General features: G+C 35.5%; 2 protein-coding genes across 2 annotated transcripts; one reads left to right on the top strand and one right to left on the bottom strand.

Annotated features, from left to right (window-relative positions):
- The first annotated feature begins 722 nt into the window (after nucleotides 1–722).
- agxtb (alanine--glyoxylate and serine--pyruvate aminotransferase b) lies at nucleotides 723–4,510 on the top strand. The gene is made up of 11 exons (XM_082172494.1): nucleotides 723–1,034; nucleotides 1,648–1,840; nucleotides 1,926–1,990; nucleotides 2,118–2,218; nucleotides 2,492–2,562; nucleotides 2,674–2,758; nucleotides 2,873–2,971; nucleotides 3,063–3,132; nucleotides 3,666–3,761; nucleotides 3,854–3,982; nucleotides 4,070–4,510. Exons 1-11 carry the CDS (start codon nucleotides 780–782, stop codon nucleotides 4,175–4,177), a joined length of 1,272 nt encoding a protein of 423 aa, XP_082028620.1. The 5' UTR covers nucleotides 723–779; the 3' UTR covers nucleotides 4,178–4,510.
- On the bottom strand, nucleotides 4,188–16,996 carry LOC309500535 (F-box only protein 15). The gene is made up of 10 exons (XM_082172145.1): nucleotides 16,865–16,996; nucleotides 16,673–16,777; nucleotides 15,340–15,444; nucleotides 15,046–15,279; nucleotides 7,689–7,886; nucleotides 7,479–7,605; nucleotides 6,231–6,313; nucleotides 5,999–6,132; nucleotides 5,367–5,506; nucleotides 4,188–5,106 (listed from the first exon to the last, which is right to left on the bottom strand). Exons 1-10 carry the CDS (start codon nucleotides 16,981–16,983, stop codon nucleotides 4,840–4,842), a joined length of 1,512 nt encoding a protein of 503 aa, XP_082028271.1. The 5' UTR covers nucleotides 16,984–16,996; the 3' UTR covers nucleotides 4,188–4,839.
- Between the last annotated feature and the right edge of the window lie 4,517 nt (nucleotides 16,997–21,513).

Raw genomic sequence — 21,513 nt, forward strand, 5'->3', positions numbered from 1 at the left:
GCTGCACAGACCAAGTGAGAGACAAATGAGATGATTTGTAAGTACCAATGTTGTTCATGTGTGTTTGTTTACAACAACCAATCGACTGTACTGAGCTGGTAAACAAGTGGACAATAAATGAATCAATAGAGCACTTTGTAAAGAATGTAAACAAAAACTCACTTTTGTCTGTTTGATAAAACATTTATGCAAATATGGGCCTTATTACTTCTACATATTTCTCTTTACCTGAAGAGGGTATATCAGTTTTAAACTAATTAAACCAGCATCAAACTCACTTATCTCCTAATCTAACAATTATGAATAAATATAGGCTAGATATCCATTCAAAATATAAAATACTGCATTTAATATCCCTGTCCACCCATTGACTGCAACATTTTAATCTCTCAGTACAGGGCAGTTTAACTTTGTGAAAAAGTTCAGATAAACACCTGTGCTCTGTTTACGTATTTTTGTGAGGTTTCAGGAAAAGGGTTCAAATATCGAATCAAAGGACGAAAAAACCTAACAAAAAAACACACAGCCTTATATAACAATACAGGACAGCTTCTCGATCATTGTGCTACTACCACCCTGTTCTATTTTGTTACGCTGTTCAGAACATCCCTCTTATCTCCCCTGAACCGTTATACCTTGTTTGTAAGATGAAGGGCGGGGGGATTTTGTGCCAAAAACATGACGCATGTTGCTCTGAGTTCCAGGGGTCAGAGACCCGTTTGTTTAAAATGAACGAACGCAAAGTTTTGTACTTTTAACGAACTGCAGAGAGAAGAAACATGATGCCAAGGACTGTCCTATCCGGATGCGCGCGTTTGGCGAAGAAGGTGCCTTTGGAATGCGCGCGGTCCACCAAACACAGCGTCCACCGCGGGATGTCCTCCGTGACCATCCCTCCACCGGCGTGCATGCTCCGGCCGCTCGAGGCTCCATTCCGGTACCTGTTTGGACCAGGACCCTCCAATGTGCCGCCTCGTGTTTTAGCGGCAGGGGGGAGACCTATAATAGGTCACATGCACTCGGAAATGTTTGAGGTAAATTTTACGCTGCGTTTTTGCACCACCGCATTTTATAACTTTGTATGGTTGATGGCAAATAAGAAAGTCTAGATTTAAAACGCTTGTAATCATGTTGGTTTCATACATTTTTAAAAATCGTTAATACCGTTTAGCCTAAAACTAATTTGTTTAAAATGATTTCATGACTATGAAAACAACTTAAGCATTATTTTTAAAACATTTTTCAAGGTAAAAAAAACATCTTCAAATATTTATATTCAAAACGTCCTTTTATAAAAATACTTCATTATATAAATGATATAGTATTTTAAAACAAAAAAGCAATGAAGCATTTAAGAAATAATCATTTCAAAAAAACATGCCAAACTACTTGTGCCAACATTTCTTAAAGAATGTCAGCCTGTAAAAGAGACTTCTGGACAGAATCTCTGGGCTGCTTCACCACCTATATGTTTTACTTTTGTTTGGATTTTTCAAAACAAAAACAAAAAATCGAAATAAGCAAGTCATTTTACTATATTTTTAATCACTGATTCATAGATCTGAGCTGCCTTTTTGGAAACTATTGAACTCTATTGAAACTATTGTTTTGAAGATTCTAACAGTCAATGCACACATTTTGTCATAGATTATGAATGATATGAAGAAAGGAATCCAGTATGCTTTTCAGACCAGTAACAACATGACTCTGGCCATGAGTGGCTCTGGCCACACGGCGATGGAATGTGCAGTGTTCAACATTGTGGAGCCTGGAGAAAGTGTTCTCGTTGCCATCAATGGAATCTGGGGAGAACGAGTTGCAGAAATCGCTGAGCGTATGGGTATGAATCTAATAATAATGTCATCCCATTGTTTGGTTCTTTATCTGTTGATGAGAGCACACTTTAAACATCTTTCTTTCCATAGGTGCAAAGGTTCACACCATGGTAAAAGCACCCGGAGGACATTTTACAAATGCAGAAATTGAACAGGTTAAAATGTTTACTTCATACATAAATTATACGTTTCCACTGCATATTGTTTCTATTATGGCCACTGTATGTTATATGACTAGCAAAGCAAATCACTGCTCTGTAACCAACATTTGTCATTCAACAGGCTCTGGCTAAACATAAGCCTGTTCTCTTCTTTCTCACACATGGAGAGTCATCAGCTGGTCTGGTGCACCCAATGGACGGCGTTGGTGAAATGTGTCACAAGTAAGAATATTCAACAATCATTTAGCTTAATGTCTGACTTATATAGTACTATTTTTCTAAAAATGTTAATGATTTTATGATTGGTATAGGCTACACTGTAGAGATTCACAAATCAACTGTCAGGAGTGTAAAACAACATCATAAACATAAACATCTGGCTACTGGGAATAAATGAGATCCGAGGAATGTTAAAATAATGTAAAGGGAAAATAAAAGGTTAATTAAAAACACGATTGTCCACTGATGTGCTCTTGCGTGGTTTTGTTTATACAGATACAACTGTTTGCTCTTAGTGGATTCAGTGGCATCATTGGGAGCTGCACCACTTTTAATGGACCAACAAAGTGAGTGGAAGACCATTTGATCATGTGCATATTCTAAATCTCTATGTAAAAGCCTGTGGATTAAATTCAACCATTTGTGTCCTACATAATGAATCCTCTTTTTCTTTGTAGATATTGATATTCTGTATACTGGATCCCAAAAAGCCTTGAATGCTCCACCCGGCACAGCACCAATTTCATTTAGCGAAAGAGCATGGTGAGGAGAGACTTGTGAATATATATATGCAAGTATGTTTTTGCACACATAGAATCATTCTAACAATTAGTGGAATCAACTTATGTTCTTTATTTCCCCTCAAATGTGATATAGCCACAAGATGTTCAACAGGAAAACAAAGCCAGTATCCTACCTCCTTGATATGACCTACTTATCCAATTACTGGGGCAATGATGGCAAGCCAGACAGAATGTAAGTATGGTAAACACAAACAGTTTCTCTTGCAAGACTCAATAGTGGATTGAGTGAAGGATTGCGTAAAACTAACTGAACTATGTTTCAGATATCATCACACAGGACCTGTGTCTGGGTTCTTTGCCCTGAGGGAAAGTCTAGCCATCCTTGCTGAAACGGTAGGGGCTAGAAATATAACACCTAGCTGGACATAATTAAATCTTAGATGCTTGTTTTCTTAACTATGTGTTTTTGTTTAAACTATAACTAATCTATGATATTACATGCACTGCCATTCAAAAGTTTGGGTCAGTAAGATTTCCTTTTTTTTTCTAATGCTCACCAAGGCTACATTTATTTGATAAAAAATACTGTAAAAACAGAAATACTATGATATATTATTAAAATTTTTAATAATTTTCAGCATCATTACTCCAGTCTTCAGTGTCACATGATCCAGTTCAGAAATCATTCTAATATGCTGATTTGCTGCTCAAGAAACCTTTATTATCAGTCCTTATCAGGATTATTTGATAAATAGAAATAGAAATGTCTTTACTGTCACTTTTGATCAGTTTAAATCTTACTGACAGTAAACTTTTGAACAGTAGTATTTATCGGTTACAAAATATGGCAATTAATACATTTAAAGGATCTTTAATGAGTAGTATGTGATGTCATGGGGTTAATAATTCTTAAATGCCTGCTCAAGGGTCTTGAGAACTCGTGGAGGCATCATAGAGAAGTTGCAGAGTATCTTTGGAAAGGCTTGGAAGACCTGGGCTTGAAGCTGTTCATCAAGGACAAGGTAACTTTTGTTGTTGAATTCACTTACTAATTCTGAGAATAATAATATACCCTAAAAGAGAAAGCAGTTAAACTATATTCCCATTTCCAAAGGATTTGAGATTACCCTCAGTAACCACCATTGCCATCCCTGAGGGATATAACTGGAAGGAATTGCTGGCTTACATCCTGAAGCATCATCAAATAGAGTTTACAGGAGGTCTAGGGCCCTCTGTTGGCATGGTGAGTAAAAGGTAGTCAACAAGACATAAGTGCACGACAACACATTCAACTACATACTGAATAATTATCCGCTGAACTGATTTCTAGGTAATGCGGATTGGACTCATGGGATATAACTGCAACAAGGCCAATGCTGCGATGGTTCTTGCAGCACTGGAAGACGCTTTAAAGCAGTGTCGAAAGACCAACGCCTAAAGGCAACCTGTTTACCTGTTAATTTTTGCAATTTCTTATGGTGATGCTTGTAGTGTGGATATTACACATTAATGTAAAGGGAGAGCTATTATATATGATGTTTTCATGACGGCTGGTATAATGGAGAAGAATTTTAGCTGATTCTAAATTGTGCCTCCATACATCAATCAAAACCAGCCGTTTTGAACAGTGTTTCTCAATGTCCTTTTAACGTTTTTGAAAAGCATCACTCCAGCACTTGAATGACCTTCATAAAAACATTACTGAGAAATAAATCATTCATACAAATTCAAAATTTGATTTTAGTTACACAGTATACATGATGTTCACACACCATTGTGTTATTGATTGTCTTAACTGAATTTACTCTACTTCATGAAACTATGAAAAATTGGATGCCAAAAATGAACAACTTTTACCAAATTTAAACTTCTACAAAAAAATAAAAATAGCGCTCTGGCATTTCCAGACTAAACAACAGTCCTTGAAACTCAACAACAACAAAAAATGTCAGACTTAAACATGAACAAACTGACAAAGAGGCACCATTTTCATGAATAAGAAACGAGAAATAAAATCATCTTTGGATATTTACAACTCAAAGCACTGGCAGAATCATTCCAACTTTTCTAAATGGAAACCAACCAGATATTGCAACATTTTCAAGATTCTCCCCCAAAGCGCCTTTTCACTTTTGCTGCTGGGAATGCAGTAATTAACTGCACCAAAAAGCACTGCTGAAGGTCTTCCATCCACACAAAGGTCATTCTGACCTTTCCCTCCACATCCTCGTATATGATGATGAACTGCTCACCTGCGTATTCCAAGTCCACCACTCTGAGCTTATTGCACATCTTAACAGGAGAACTCACACACCAGAAGGGACGCTGAGCCTCATCCAGAACCGTCAAAGTCATCATACAGCAACGCTAGACGGGTGGAGCAAGTAAACATTAATACTTTTCGATAAAGAAGGAATGTTTAAGACATGCATATCTAAACAAAATGCATAATAATAAACAGGGCACACTTGTCTATTACAACGCATACAGTAAGTCTTCAGCATTTTGCCCCCATTCACACACAGCATGATACCTACCCATCTATTTATAGACAATATCCAAAGAATAGCATGCCAGCACTAACCAGTCAGTTCCAGGGAGAAATACAGTCTTGAGTGTAAGAATTAGGAATCAATCATAGGTACCTCAATATCTCCCTGCAATCCCTCTGCTTGCCATGGGACACTGATCTTTGCCACAGGCTTGTGCTGAGGCACATCAGCCAAATCAATGGCGACCAACTGCACATAGTCCCCTTGAAACGGCGCTGTAAAGCACAAGAACATATGTGCAAACACTCATATTATTCATATCATCTTATTTAAATATCAAAATCTTGATCATAATTTGTTGAAAATAAATTTATTTAGTGAAGTTTCGAGTTCTAGCACATCAGACTACGAAAAAATAAAGTAAAAATGGGTTTTCGTCAATATACACCTTGCTATGACTAAATGAGACACTCCAATGAAATTAAATGCGTGACCATAAAATGTTGTGAGCTTAAAAATATTTAGAAATATATAAAAATATTATTGAAAATAATATTTAATGATACATTTTATGTTTTAGTGGTGAAACATGATGGTTATTTATTTATTTATTATGGTAATAAAACATTACAATTATATCATTTTATTTAAATATCAAAATGTTGATTAAAATATGTGGAAAATAAATTAGTTTAGTGAAGTTTTCAGTTTTAGCACACTTTTTGAAATTGTTTTAATTTTATTCCAAAAACTAAGTATATATTTACCTCTGCTGATGTAGAGTGGGGAAAAGCGATGACACATGATTCGCTGAAGTGGATTGTGAAGCACAATGTGCAGTGTGTATCCATGTCGTCCATGGTCAGAGTCCAGAGCAGTGTCCTCCGTGGGGATGTAGGGACTATTGATGTGAACGAAGAAACTTTACGTTAAGGGACTATACGTTATCAACTTCAGCAGCATAGTAAATAACCCTAATGCCCATTAAGAGTTCAGTACCAAAATGATGACCCAAGGAGACTTCTTTCAATCAGTTTGTTGAAGTGAAGGTTGACCATGACAAAGGCAATTTTCCAATTGCCCTGCAAACACCACCAATGAACATAAAATAAAAACAACATAGATAAAACTTCCATATAGACATGAAGTTAAATAATGTTTGCAATAACAATATAAAGTTTATTTTCTAAAAGAAAATCTGAATAATTTATATTAGGGATGCACCAATCAGCCAATAGATAATTATTTTCATGTTATGTGTGATGATGGCTGATATTCAAATACACTACGCTATTTTGTCTAAATTACTGATTTTAGTTTTAATGCTGCAAGTAAATATAGGCATTACAACATAAAAAGGTACAATGTGAATAATGGACATACATTTTTAGATTTGCTATGGATTCTATTTAACAGTGTTATTAAATAAGTTAAAGCTGCACAATTCTGGAAATTTTGTTTAAAATAGAGAACTCAATTCTCTCATGATATTGAATGGACAACTATACAAAATAACTTGCCATTTACTAGGTTCTGACAAAATGGTGATTTAAAATATTTAATTCGAATAGATTATTTAACATAAATAAATCAGTTTGAATAAATTGAATGAATGATTCAATGACTCGCACATAAAGGCTTAATACAATCTTAATCTTGCATAATTGATACAATCTTTATTTGAAGCATCAAAGTACTATCACAAACTGATTTACTCTATTTTGATCACGACTGTAGACAACAGTGTTTATATTCGAACTATAAACTTTTATCCCAGTACTTCAGTAATAATTTGAATGATTTTAACATGTAAATAATGATACTGTGTGGTTGAAAATTTGTTTGTGAAGCTGTTTCATACCTAAACATGACAACTGTTTTATCTGGGTCAGCGGAAGCGCCAACACATATTCATGTGATCGTACTTGTTGTCAAAGGTTTAATAGACACAGCTGAATTGTAGTAATTTAGGAATAAGATCGCATGGGTGTTTGAATCAAGATCACAATCTTTTAACGATTAATTTTGCAGCTCTATTATCAGTATTTTAATAATTACCTTTAAGTGAGCTTAGATGATGGCATCTAAATGTAAAATGGGAAATGCATAAATAAATATCCAATATTAACCAGTCAGATATTAACCAGTAAAAGAAACTAAAAACAACATGATACAGAAATACTGTACTGAATTGTGTATCCCTAATATATTGAAATTATCAGAATTTTGCTAAATATATCAACATACCCGCCAGACTCCGACAATGATCCCATTATTAAAGCGCAGCAACTTCACAAGCTTGTCAGCACCAAGGAATGACCAGTGTACACTTTTATCAAAACTTGTCTTGTGAATCAGAGAGCGCCACCTCGGTCTACACATAAGAGGCATTAATCAGATGAGGGTATGAATGTATGAGCGTATGCATGCTTCAGATTTTTCTGCTGTGTTCCTTACTTATCTCCTGAAGCTGGTAGAGATGGACCCATTATTCCATGAAGCTTCAGGCCATTAAGACTGCTCATGAACGGCCAGACACCACGGTTCCAGTACACCGTTACCGATGAATCTTCAAAGAAAGTGTGCGTCTGCTTAAAGACACTTTCACGTCCATTCTTACTTATGAGTGTGATCTCCCACTGAATGTGTAATCTCCTGTAAAACAAAGCAACCAAACATGTAGTTCCTCGTTTTTACTATGGACGTTCCACTTACGTTTGACAGATGCTCTAAACTTTATAGATAGACCAACAATCGTTTTAACCAATACTTTTAAACTTGTATTCACCCTTTTCTACTTCAATAGATTTACTCTATTTAGGTTTAAAAATGCATTTACTTTTATTTGTCATAGCAAGAGCAAAATAGCATAGCAAGACATATATTTTAAAATAATATATGCCTTGCTATGCTATATGAGGCATTCCAAAACAAAGGAAATAAATGAAAAGAAACAATGAAATTAAATGTCTGACCATTTAGACAAAAAGGCAAAAAAACACTCAACTACAGCTACAAGTTTTATTTTACTATACAAAAATAAAAAATAAAAAGCTGACAGAAAAAAAGCATACACTGACTACAACATAATCAGTTATTTATATTTCATTGGTTCTCTCTTGTTTTTGCATGTGTTTATAAAAAAAAAAGTATGACAGCCTGGCTAAAAATTATGTCCGCACAACTTGGTATGTTTATTGCATTATCACAAAATAAAACAAATGACTCCAAGCGCAACTATGCAATATGATTACAAAATCTTAAAAAAAAAAGTTTTTAATAATATTTAAATAAAGCATGATTATGTAAATGACTTCACTTTTGGCCACTACTGAACAAATAATATTTTAAAATATTAATAATACATTTTATGTTTTCGTGGTGAAGCAATGCTTATTTATTTATTATTGTAATAAATCATATTAAACCGATTACAAATATTCTGCATGTTTTTTATATCTGTTATTGGACATACAAACATTAAACAAATAAAGTTTTAAAAAACATCAGTACCGATTGGAAAAAAATTATATTACTCAATCTCTACTACATTTTTAATAACAATTTGTTGTTACATAAATGCTTTGCTTAATGTGTGTTACTTTGTGCTATTCCCACTTGGTTTGATATTTTGATCATACAGTTTAGGTGTGGCTAAAGTGCTCAGTTACTTTTGGTGTCTGCTTTAGTTCTGGGTAATATTAAATATATGTTATGCAGGTAATGAAACATGCATTTGTGGTCTGCGGTGGATCTTTTATAGATAAGATTATGTTACTAACTATGGAAATCTGACTTTAGATTTTAAACTTATGATAAACTTTTATCACACTTCCCATTTTTATGTCTGATGGTGACTAACTTTCCATTCCAGATCTAACAATAAAACAAAATAATTCCTACTTCCTTTTATTTAGGATGTAGCCACCAGACGAACTTTCGATATGATCTAACCTTCTAACAAACTTTTGACTCAATGTAACCTTGGTTGAATGGAACTTTGAAAATGGACTCAATGTTCTTTTTCTCTTGACAGTATTGTGAAATGATTGACTGAAATATTAACCCCTTACAATGTTTTTGATATTTTGCTGATGTAGCTAACAAAGGGTAATGAAAGGGGGGGCTTGCTTTAAACAATTTAAACAATCATATTGATAGAGCGTGACATGTTAGTCATGATGATTCTATTTTGATGTGTCTGGCTTTACCCTATAAAGACTGTTATATTCATCTGTTGGGCCGAGATTCTCTGAGTATTGCTCGAGAACTCCGGGCCGTTTGAATAAACCATCTGAGGGACATTTACTGAAGTCTGTCTCGTTTGTCATTTATGCTGCGCAGCAAAGAAGTTAGGATAAGAGACTCAGCCAGTTGTCGACTGAAGACGCTAAAGAGGCTAGAGTATAAGAGTTATTAAGTGTCAATTGTAGACGCTCTGTGTCGATTTATAGACGCAACAGTTTTATTTATTAAGTGTCGATTTGTAGACGCTAGATAGTCAGATTTAGAAAAAATCCATAACATTTGGCGAGCCAGACAGGAGCCCAAAGATTCTCCCTCTGTCGATGAGGGCCTTCCGGACAACGGACGACAAGATATAAGTTCTGATAAAAAGAGGAACTTATATTTCTTATTACATTGATTTAATTCTGTCAAACTTGCAAGCAGATCCTACATCGACGGAGGGACCATCTCAGACGGGCAGAAAAAAGGAACTTAGGAGGTAGGAGACAGACTTTTTTATTTTTTCCCTTTGATGAGTGAAATTAAAATGTTCTGTTCTATCTGAAAATATAAAATAAGGAATTTTAGGAAACGTATCTCTAGTTGTTTTCTGTTTTGATGGTTGAAATTGAAATTTTCCACATCTGTAAAATCTATAAAAGGGATTAGAAGTGTGAAATTGTATTAAGAAATTGTTCAGGAGTATTTGAAAAAAAGAAGAAAAAAAAGAAAAAAAAAGGGGGAGAGGAAATAATACTGGCTGCACCCAGATTTAAACGGTGTATCCCATTATCCTATGGAGAAGGCGAAAGTCGACGAAATTCACCACAAAGACATCATTTCTATTTAACAAGATATACGTATGTACAGCGACGTATAGGATTGAGATTAAGTGGCCAGATAGAACAAATATTTGAAGAAGATTCTGGAGTGTTAGCAGTCGGGTGTACCAAAGCGTGGCATCAACCTCATCCAGAACCAGGGTTGCAAATAGGGCAAACATCTCTATATTTAATTACCAAGCCAAATTTAAGACCTTACATAGATAGGGCCACAGGAGAATTAGGATTAATTCCTATTACTACCATTTCAAGATTTCCACAAATTTGGGCTAGGAGATACACATCTGACATATACCCAGTAAATTGAATTTGTAAGATTGTTGCCAATCTTTCTGCAATTGAAGAACTTGCTTTTTTCCTTGTTTACATATTGATTTTTATTGTAATTGTTTTTGCCAATCTTTCTGCAATTGAAGAACTTGCTTTTTCCTTGTTTACATATTGGTTTATATTTGAATTGTTTTTGCCAATCTTTCTGCACTAGACACTGCACTAGAACTATTTTTGCAAAAAAATGGGGAACTGAAAAAAACTGAAATTCCGGGTCCGTTCAAAGAGTTGATCAGAAAGTGGAATTTGAGAGACAGGGTTTCCGTTGTCCGGTAATTGCCGGACATTGGCCGAAAAAAAAATGAAATGTCCGACAAAATTAAATCTCTCCGGTCAAATTGTCCGATTAAAATTACCTAATAATCCCGCCCCCCTAACACAATCTGAATTTGAGAATAAGCCTAAAATGTATAAAACAAAAATACACCGACCTTTGGCTATGTTATAAAGGAACAGGCTCTACCGTTTAAAAGTTATTAAACAACATCGCATGCTGCATTTCAAATAAAGCCACGCCTAAAACGGCTGTAATATAGACCTAAACAACGAACAAATGAGTGAGACGTTTCAAATATGGCCAGGCCCAGGCCCAAAACTGCAATGGAAACAGTTTTTGCGCATTTACAGTCACCTGACTTAGAAGACGCGGTGTGTTTGAGGTCCATGTATAGCTACGCAAATAATAATTATTTTATATTATTTTATTATATTATAACATTTAATAAGCTATATTTAGAAGACGCTTTTATGCAAAAAAGGAACAAAGCTGAGTGTGGAGCGCGCACTGCATGGCACGGAGGCGCGGGCGTGACCACTTGCATTTTCCTATTAACAGTGGAAACAACTTAAAATACTCATTTCTGGTCATACAGAAAATAATAATACATTATTCTCAACTACTTTTATTTGTGTAAACTCACAATAACAAGAAAACGTTGTGCTTTTGTAAAATAAAATAAAACAATCAGACGCACTTTCATGATCTCCATAAACTGGAGCGTGAGAATTGAAACTAAATATAGCCTATGTAGGCTAAAGCTTGAAATGTCCACTTTAAAACGAACAAATTCGAATCGAAAGCTAATACCTTCTGATTATGTACCTAATCTGTATGAAAGGTGCATTTCTCTCTAACAGCGCATCTGCTTAACAGCGGAGATGGAGATGTGATTTTAGCCGACACTTAGGAAACAATAGTTTATTCATAATATTAATGGCTCTTCTCATTCAGCACTGCGGGGAAAACATCAATTCCAGGTTCTAATTTGGCCTTTGAAAACCAGTAAAATCGACATGTTTTCCATATTAATTTGTGAATATGTTAAATGTTTAATAAAGGGGCAAAAAGTCATAAACAAAAATCAGAAAATGCGTCGGTATTTACTTTTTTGCGCAGCAGTTTGTGTAGCCAGTTCAAATTAAAATTTTGGTGTTCAACTTTGCGTTTTAAAAAGACAACAACCGTTCATTTTTCGTTTTTCAATTACGGGTTAAAAAAGGAAAAACGAATGGACAGAAGTAGCCTACATGGATCGTTTGGACAGAATACGAGACAGAGTTCTTTATTAAATTCATAAAAGAAACAATAATTAGCCTATAGGAATACTGGATTCTAAATCTCAATCTCAAATCAAAACCTCGGAGCAGAAATGAGGGCGAAACACCCAGAAGCTCCTTATTGTCGTTCGCAGTATAAGGGTCTTTCCCTGCCATTAATGCTTGGATAACACGCCACGTCTCCTTCCTTTAATAATAATAATAATGTCTAATGCGGTGGCAGTGATATTATATAAACCAACGTCCATTGCCGTGATTTTTTAAATGACTTATCGTGAGAGAAAAAAGGACGTTTAGTCGCATATAACATCGGTTAATGGAAACGCCGTCATTTCGCAATAGTTTTTTATCGATATTTAGATAATAGCGCAAAACATTTGCGCAAATCTGTAATGGAAATGCGGCTATTTACACCGCGAGATATTCAGATATTTTATGTGGGGAAGGGGGATTGGTTTGAATGTGAAACCATAGTAAAAACAATTGCCGTTGATTGACGCCAATCGGACGTTCATGTTTTTTTTTTTCGTCTATTTGAAAGTTAGGCTAATAAACATGTTGCGTTCTATACGGCCTGATTATGTCATTTTTTTAAGTTACATAGCCTGCCTCCAGTTTTCCTCAACTTGACTAATTAAGAGGCAATATTTGACCGGCATATCATCAAAATGTCCGGAAAACGAAATCTCTGCCGGTCACTTTGACCGGCATCATTTTTTTCTAGCGGAAACTCTGTTGAGAGAGGAGCAAATTGTTCAAATCAAACTGTGGTCAAAATTCACAAAGAGACAATTTTCTGATTGTGGGACTTTGAGTGTGTCAATTTTAGGAGAGAAACTAAAGAGGATTGACTGGACACTCTTCCGAAAATGGGAACGGGAGGTCCGAGAGACGATACGAGAGTCAACAGGAAGGTGAGAAAGCTGCAGATTTTCTGATTGCTTTGCAGACAAAAAAGAGGAAGCAGGAATTGGATGATATTTCAAATTTCAAAAGTACACGCTGCGTTGGTTGAAAAAGGTGCTATTGTGCCTTGTCAATATTCACCCAAAAATTCCCCTATACTTCCTGTGAGGAAGGCGTCAGGTGAGTGGCGAATTGTGCAGGATTTGCGATTGGTAAATGCGGCTATTCAACCGTGATCTCCGATTGTTCCTAATCCATCAACAATCTTATCTGAAATACCAAACAATGCCACCCATTTTACCGTGATCGATCTTTTCAATCCCAGTACATCAAGATAGTCAATATTGGTTGGCGTTTACATTCAAAAATAGACGCTGGACCTGGACTGTGATGCCACAGGGCTACACAGAGTCTCCGACTGTATTTACAGAAGAACTTTCTAGAAATTTGGTCCCACCAAAGGGGAGTACATTAATTCAATACGTTGATGATTTATTAATCTGTTCTCCAGACAAAGCCTCCTGTGAATGTGACACACGTGCATTGTTGAATTTCTTGTCAGAAAATGGACATAAAGTGTCTAAAAATAAGTTGCAGTTAGTAAAAAAGGAAGTGAGATATCTGGGCCACCTCATCTCAGCAAATGGCCGAGCTTTAGGCCTAGATCGAATTGAGGCAATCCGGAAAATTCCGAAACCAATTACAAAATCACAAATGATGTCATTCCTAGGGGTAACGAAATCTCAAATCCTCTCCTCATGGCAGCTCATGAGGTTCAAAAAATGACTGATCCGGTTACCTGGACAGACAAACTTCAAATAGCATTTGAAAAATTAAAGTTATCACTTACCACCGCGCCTAGTCTAGGGCTGGCTGACTACGAAAAAGTTTTTGAATTATTCGTATCTGAGAAGAAGGGGTTCATGTCTGCCATTCTGACACAGCCTCACGGTGACCGACGACGTCCAGTTGCATACTATTCAAAACGATTAGATACTGTCGCACAGGGAATGCCACAATGCCTACGGTCCGTAGCCTCTGCAGTCGAAGCAGTATTGGCATGTTCAGATTTGGTGGCTTTTCATCAACTAACAGTGTATGTTCCCCACGCAGTGCACACTTTGTTAATGCAGTCAAGAACGGCTCATCTCAGTGCTGCCCGTTCGCTGCATTGGCAGAACGTCCTGCTTACAATGTCAAATGTAACATTAAAAAGGTGCACAATATTAAATCCGCCTACGCTGCTACCAACTGAGGAAGATGGGGAACCCCATGACTGTACTCAGGTAGTAGAAATAATGACAAGACCGCGGCTTGATTTATTAGACACACCATTACCAAATCCTGAATTGGTTTATTATGTGGACGGATCGTGTCTCCGAAATCCACATACGGGATTGCTTTCAACTGCGTATGCCATTTGCACTAAATTTGAGATTGTTGAGACCGAATGTTTGCCACAGAATCATTCAGCTCAAGCAGCAGAACTTGCAGCACTCGCGCAGCAAATCATTTGGGAAGACAGAGTAAAAAAGCTATTTACTCTGCCCACCCCACGCCTGATCTTCCTTTTCAGCATCTGCAGATGGATTTTATTGAGCTGACACCATGCCAAGGATATAAATATTGTCTTGTGATTGTTGATATGTTTTCAAAGTGGGTTGAGTGTTTCCCAAGTAGAAAAGCTAATGCTACGGCTGTAGCAAAAGCTCTGATAAGAGAGGTAATTCCAGATCGGGAGTACCTGAAAGACTGTCTAGTGACAACGGAACTCATTTTGTAAATAAAGTAATAACTGAATTGGCAAAAGGACTTCAAATAAATTTGAGAAAACACCGCTCCTTCAGGCCACAATCTGCCGGAGCAGTTGAGAGATCAAACCAGACAACAGGTCCCAAAAGATTTCTTTTTCTGCCCTGTTCAAAGAAAAGCAGTGAGTACTAATTTCCTACCTGAGAACATGCTCTGTAAGAGCTGGCATGCCCGTGTGCGGGTTCATGTGTCTTAGCTCTGTTTTCCACGTGGAGTCCTTGCAACCAGCCATCTCCTTGAGTAGCAGCTTCTTCCAGTATCCTGCAGGTTTCTCTTCCACACTTGTGCTGCTCACGGCTTCTGTCATCACGCTTCCTCTGGGTCTCCACTTCTTCTTCACAAGCTGAGAAGCATACAACACAGACCACAGAGCACTGGACATCTATGTTAATATAAATTATTCCTTATTCAAATTCTTTATATCACGAACTCACTTGCTGCTAGCCAGATCATGAAACCGCTTGTTGACAAAGCTGATATTGAACAGAGAGGAGGCATCCAGAAAAGAACAAATCTTCAGGATTATCTCAGAAGGCAACCTGGACAGACAAGGAATAGTGCAGCTTTTTGTATGATGAAAGAATACAATGGCAAGCAATAAAATACTTTTTAAACTTATAGGCCTGGTTTCACAGACAAGGCTTAGATTAAGCCAGGATTTGGCCTTAGTTTTTATAAATGTGCACTAGAAACAATGTCAGTGACAAATTTTAAGATATGTCAGTGCAAGTTACTTTCAGTTAAAGGGGACCTATTATGCAAAATTCTATTTTACATGGTGTTTGAACATAAATGTGTCGGCAGTGTGTGTACAGACCCACCCAATAATGGTATTTATCCTCTTTTTTTAATCCCCATAAATCATAAGCAGTGTCTCAGAACAAGCCGTTTGCAGATTGTAGCTTTTGTGATGTCACAAATGCTTAGGCCTCTCCCACAACTGCTGACGGTCCCTGAGTGAGCTGTACACAGTCCATGTTTATCTCCTTGATAGAGCATTTAACAGCGGCATTCAAGTAAGACATTTATTTTTATTAAAGCTCCTAAAGTTATTTATTTGATTTTCTGTTTTTCTTTTGTTTGATTCATTTTAACAGCATATATTACACTGCTTCCACTTTAATACACAGATCTAATATACACTTGCGATTTCTTTACTTGCTGTTTACATTCACATACATATTTTGTCATCATATGTTTATGTGAACTTTGTGTGTTTTTGACATAACCTTGTGTGTATTTCACAATTTAAGTGCAATAACACGTGAAAGAGAACTAGTTTAATACTCACAGGATGCGCCGCCTGCCATCCGCGTGCTTCGGATGTGTGCGCTCAGAAAACCATAAATAAAGAAGTTTAGACTGATATAGCTTTAAAAGGCATGCAGATAATAAACTTTCATGATGATGAAAACTGCAATGTCATGTGAGCGTGACCGTGATAGGGATGATAATAAAAACCAAACAGATGTTTTGTTCGTTTTTGACAGAGTTTCAGAGGCACGAGCTGCATAGGCTCCGCCCTCTTCTGGAAAAAAGTCAACTAATTTGCATTTTAAGATATGAAAACAGCATGTTTTTCCTTCCACTCAAAAATGACAGATACATTCTGGGGACACCTGAGACTTATATTACATCTTGTAAAAAGAGGCAAAGGGTCCCCTTTAAAAAAAAAAAAAAAGAAGAAAAAAAGCTCAAACACGCATTTTAATGGACTGAATTTTCTGTGAAACCGGGGGAATATGTATAAAATGTTGATTAACTTGCCTATCGAAGTAATTTCCCCGGCTGCCCCAACCGCCCTGTTCAATCACAGACACAGTTTTACACGGCGCACGTTGCAAATACGTCGAGGTGTTGCGATCTCTCCGCCTATGCCAAATGGAAAATAAGCATTCAGTCTATGCCATTAGCAAATGAGTAGCCCAAAACAAGTTTGTATATAATTCAGCTGTTTACCTTCTTGCACCTTCAGCACGCGCAGTTTCCCCTTCCTGAGTCTCTCCGAGTTTAGTTTCTTCATCTTTCCCGTGGCCTTGTCTTAAACGTCGAAGAAAATCACTAAGACCAGTAGCCATGATGACTTCGAGGCGTTTGAACTCACTCACATTACTGATAACCCGACTGATAACTTAACACACTAGAGGGCAATATAATATATTGAAGTGATACCGAAGACAATGTTTTATTTTCAGTTCAAATGTAACTGATGATTTTTGAATTAAGTTAAAATTAAGATATTAAATTAAAATATAAAATGTAAGATCAAATTAAAATCAATTTAACCCTTTCATGCATAAATTCTGTTAACCTCAGGATTTTTCCCTATGTGTTTTTATTGCTCTTAGGGCATGAAAAACAAGATTCGAAATGTTGTTGTATTTTTACACATTTTTCAAAGAGATTTTCAGACGTCCACTTGAGTGGACAGACAGCATGCGTTTATGGTTTAAACTCAAGAGATACTGTATTAAACACAGTAACTATGACCTCTGTAGTGGACACCAGGACTCAGTTGTTTAAAAAATAAAATGACATGAAATTATATGTATAGGCAAAAATTATTATTTTTTCATTCACCAATCAATTTTTGTTTTGTTTTTTGAATAAAGATGATTCTCAACTTACAGTGCTGGTCAGAATTATTTGCCCCCTTGGTAAATATCAAAGATGGCTGTAAAAAATAAATCTGCATTGTTTATCCTTTTGATATTTTATAAAAAAAAAATTTAAAAAAAAGCTAAATCTAACCTTTAATCTAATCTATAGTGGGGGGGAAATCACTTTATGAAATAAATGTTTTTCTCCAAAACACATTGGGAACAATTATTTGCCCCCTTTTATTAAATACTTTTTTGCAAACTCCTTTTTCCAAGATAACAGCTCTGAGTCTTCCCCTATAAATAAAAAAGTACCCCATGTGTAAAATGAAATACTCTGCTGTATCTTTAATGCTGTGGGTCTAATTTTCCACCAGAGGTCCTGGGCATCTTGTTCAGATACATGGCATCATGGACAGGGATGGGCAGTATTTCAGATAGCCTACATGTATTCAAAATACGTATTTGAAATACAAAATACTATTTTGTATTTTAAAGCCTTTGGAAAAAATCTAATGTAATTTGTATTTAAATACATTTAAGATGAGTATTTTTGTATTTTCAAAATACATAAAATACTTTTTGCCAGTCAACCTCTTTATCAGGGTACTGATTTTGTGCATCAACTAGTTCAGACATTGGATCAGCGATTTTTTCGGTGAGAATGTCATGATCAATTCTACTTGTTGATAAAAGTTAAAATAGTGCATTATTCACTTCAGTTAACATGAAAGAATAAAAGAGCACAGACAAGTGGGAAAATAGCGTTAGCAAATCAGTCTTGACCGGTTGTTGATTTTTATCAACTAGCTTGTCAAAATTAATGTGTTTAAAGCATCACTGCATGTTAGGGCTGGGTGATATGACACTACATATCATAGCGATGATATAAAGTCTGATTCGATGGAACTTTTCCAAAATCGTTTACATAGATGAGCCTATTTGTGGGGTAAGCAAATTTATCCGTGCAGCTTTTAGTGGGCAGGAATTATTGGAACGTTGGAGTGGAAAAACAAACACTGATGAATGATACTCCACAAATATCTTCAGCTTTTAGTTTTATTGTACATAAAAAATAATAATAAAAAAGGGGTAAATAGTGTAAAATGAATCTAAATTAATTCTAATTTTACATTTTAGATACACTTTCTAATTTTAATAAACTTATTGAAACAAATGAACTTTACATAAAATAAACATAAAATTACTTAAAAAGCATTGGACTTCCTGCAAAAAAAAAGAAAAAAAAACTCAAAAGAGTTTGAAATTCAGTTTATGCTGTGGAATCAAAAATGATATTGAGAATTGTGAAACCATGGTATTGTTACTGTGAAGTAAAATGGAGATTTTGGTCATATCGCTCATCCATATTCTTTGCTAGATAGCAGAAAAGGTTCCCACAGTTTTACATACAGTTTGAATTTTTTAATAGTGTTCACCACAAGCAATAGACTACATTGTAACCAGAAATAAGTATATAAATGGCTGCTATTTTGCATAAGTTTATTTGTAATTGCCAGAAAGAAAGAAAGAAAGAAAGAAAGAAAGAAAGAAAGAAAGAAAGAAAGAAAGAAAGAAAGAAAGAAAGAAAGAAAGAGAAAGAAAGAAACAGAAAGAAAGAAAGAAAGAAAGAAAGAAAGAAAGAAAGAAAGAAAGAAAGAAAGAAAGAAAGAAAGAAAGAAAGAAAGAAAGAAAGAAAGAAAGAAAGGGCAGAGATGAGGTTAGGAATGAAAAGTCAGTAGTTTCTTCATTCACTGTGGCCTATATCTGCACTGGATGGCCAATTTCACATGTATTTTGTGTATTTGTGTATTTGTATTTAAATAAAAACATTTCACACAGTATTTTGTATTTTAAATACATTTCCATGTATTTATTATGCCCATCTCTGCTGGCAGTGTAAAGGAATTGACTCTAATTCTACATGTTTTCACTGTTATACGGTAGGGGGCGCTATGACACATCTTCTAGGGCATAATCTCCGGATCAAAACACAGGAGAAGAAGAAGCTGAAACAAGTGATAGAAGATTGCTCACTCAAATGTAAAATAACGTGATCATCAAACATCGTGTAAATATAAACTGCTTAATATTACCAAATGAAATGAAGCGTAACCCATGAAGAGAAAACGACTGTGAAACTTTGGGGCTGCAGCGATACATACATGGTTGGACTCGGATCTACTCCATCTGTGTTTGATCATCGTTCTGAATCTGATCAAGGCGTAGTCTTTGACAAAAATGTGATTTTCTCAGCTTTTTTGTTTAAAATGTTGCCTTTCTTTATGAAACGTACCGACATTCAGGTGTTGATATATAAAAAAAGAATGCATGAAGCTAATAAAATGTTTTTAAGATAAAGTAGGCCTACAGTTAAATGTATTTTTCAAGTATAAAAAATAATATCTACATTTGAACATAGTAGTATACTGCAAGTGCAAAAATAATATATAAATAGTAAACTATAAGTATAATGTTATGTTCACTTAAAGAAAACTTACAAGTATACTTGCAGTATAAACTACTAAACTAGTAGTTTACTGAGAGCACACTTCAGTGTGTACTTTCATAAACTAAAAAATTTACTACTTGTATTAAAATAGTAAACTACTAGTGTACTCATATAATCACTTGTAGAACAGATGCATTACAAATGAGAAACCTAGTTGTGTACTTAAAAGTTTACTACTCTTACACTTATAGTACACTTAAACGTCTACTTTTATATACTAAGCATATTACTAAGATAATATACTAAGTATATTAAGCATTACTACATCCAAACCAAATATATATTTTTGCTCTGGATGAATTAAGAGATGTAATTGTTCTTAAAATGATTCAGTGACTGCCTTTAAAGTAAAGGCTTGTTCCACTGTATTAGCTAGACAAACTTCTGTGTACTCAGGGGAAAAAACATTGTTTTTGTGAAGTTGTGACTACAGAATCAATAAAATAATGATTAAGTGCTTCAGCCACTTCAGCTGGATTATTAGTCAGCTTCCCATTTCCTATCAATTCAAGTGATGTCCTTTCTTTTTAATCTCCTTTTCATTTATTCAACTAGTTCCAGATTATGCCTTAGCTTATCTGAGTGTCTTTACCACCTTGTTCCTTTTAACATAGCAAAATGTTGGCTATCATGGCTTAACTTTGATTTATTCGTTTTTAAAAGCAAGATCCCGTTCTTTCATCAGTTTTAAAATGGCTGAATTTATCCAGGGGACAGTATGTTTTTTATTTTTATGACTAAATTTGCGACTAAATTCTTTAATAGTTTGCTCTAATACTCTGGAGAATATTAGTCTGTCTTCCTCCTGATCTTTTCCTATCAATACATCACCCCATTTTAATACGATGAACCGCACTTCCGAAGTCATCTAGTTTATGTTTTGGGATGCCATAAGAATCATATTTCATTAATCAATCACACTGTTTTAGTAATTGTTTAAAATTTTCATAAAAACTACTATTTGAAGAGGGAGGACTATAAATTACAATTAATACAAAGGACATTTGTGGTGATAGAATAAGATTCAGGCCAATACATTCCAAATCCATACAATTTGACCAAGCGATTTCATTACACTGGATACCAGTTTTCACATAGGCTATAGATCATAACTCCACCCCCCTTAGAACCAACTCTATTTTTCTTATACAGTTTAAAAACAGGCACTTATGCTGCTGACAGGGAGTATACATGAAGCCATGACTCAGATAAACAAAGAACATCTAAATTAGAGTCCAGTAAAAGATGATGAATTTATTTAGGTTATCATGTATTAATTTAGGGCATAACAGAGTCGTCTCTTCACGGGCGTCCAGTCGTCTCTTCACGGGTGTCCAGTCGTCTCTTCACGGGTGTTGGGGCATCTGAAGTTTCCATGAGAGGCTGGATACAAACTGGAGCTGACGAACTAGTGTCCCAAGATAACAACAGAAAAGCAGATGGGAAATAATTAGCATAGCTGCTGTTCATAATATTAATGCATTCGATCTGATTCA

Source organism: Leuciscus leuciscus (assembly GCF_965113295.1).
Source record: "Leuciscus leuciscus genome assembly, chromosome: 6".
In the NCBI taxonomy this organism is placed as follows: Eukaryota; Metazoa; Chordata; class Actinopteri; order Cypriniformes; family Leuciscidae; genus Leuciscus; species Leuciscus leuciscus.

Bases quoted from the DNA above. Each gene is read 5' to 3' on its own strand.
- LOC309500535 (XM_082172145.1), bottom strand. From the start codon at position 16,983: ATGGCTACTGGTCTTAGTGATTTTCTTCGACGTTTAAGACAAGGCCAC. The intron at 6,314-7,478 runs GTATGTTGATAT...TGGTGTTTGCAG, and splicing joins TCATTGTCGGAGTCTGGCGG to GGCAATTGGAAAATTGCCTT. The intron at 6,133-6,230 runs GTACTGAACTCT...TCACATCAATAG, and splicing joins CTCCTTGGGTCATCATTTTG to TCCCTACATCCCCACGGAGG.
- agxtb (XM_082172494.1), top strand. From the start codon at position 780: ATGATGCCAAGGACTGTCCTATCCGGATGCGCGCGTTTGGCGAAGAAG. The intron at 1,841-1,925 runs GTATGAATCTAA...TTCTTTCCATAG, and splicing joins AGAAATCGCTGAGCGTATGG to GTGCAAAGGTTCACACCATG. The intron at 3,983-4,069 runs GTGAGTAAAAGG...ACTGATTTCTAG, and splicing joins TAGGGCCCTCTGTTGGCATG to GTAATGCGGATTGGACTCAT.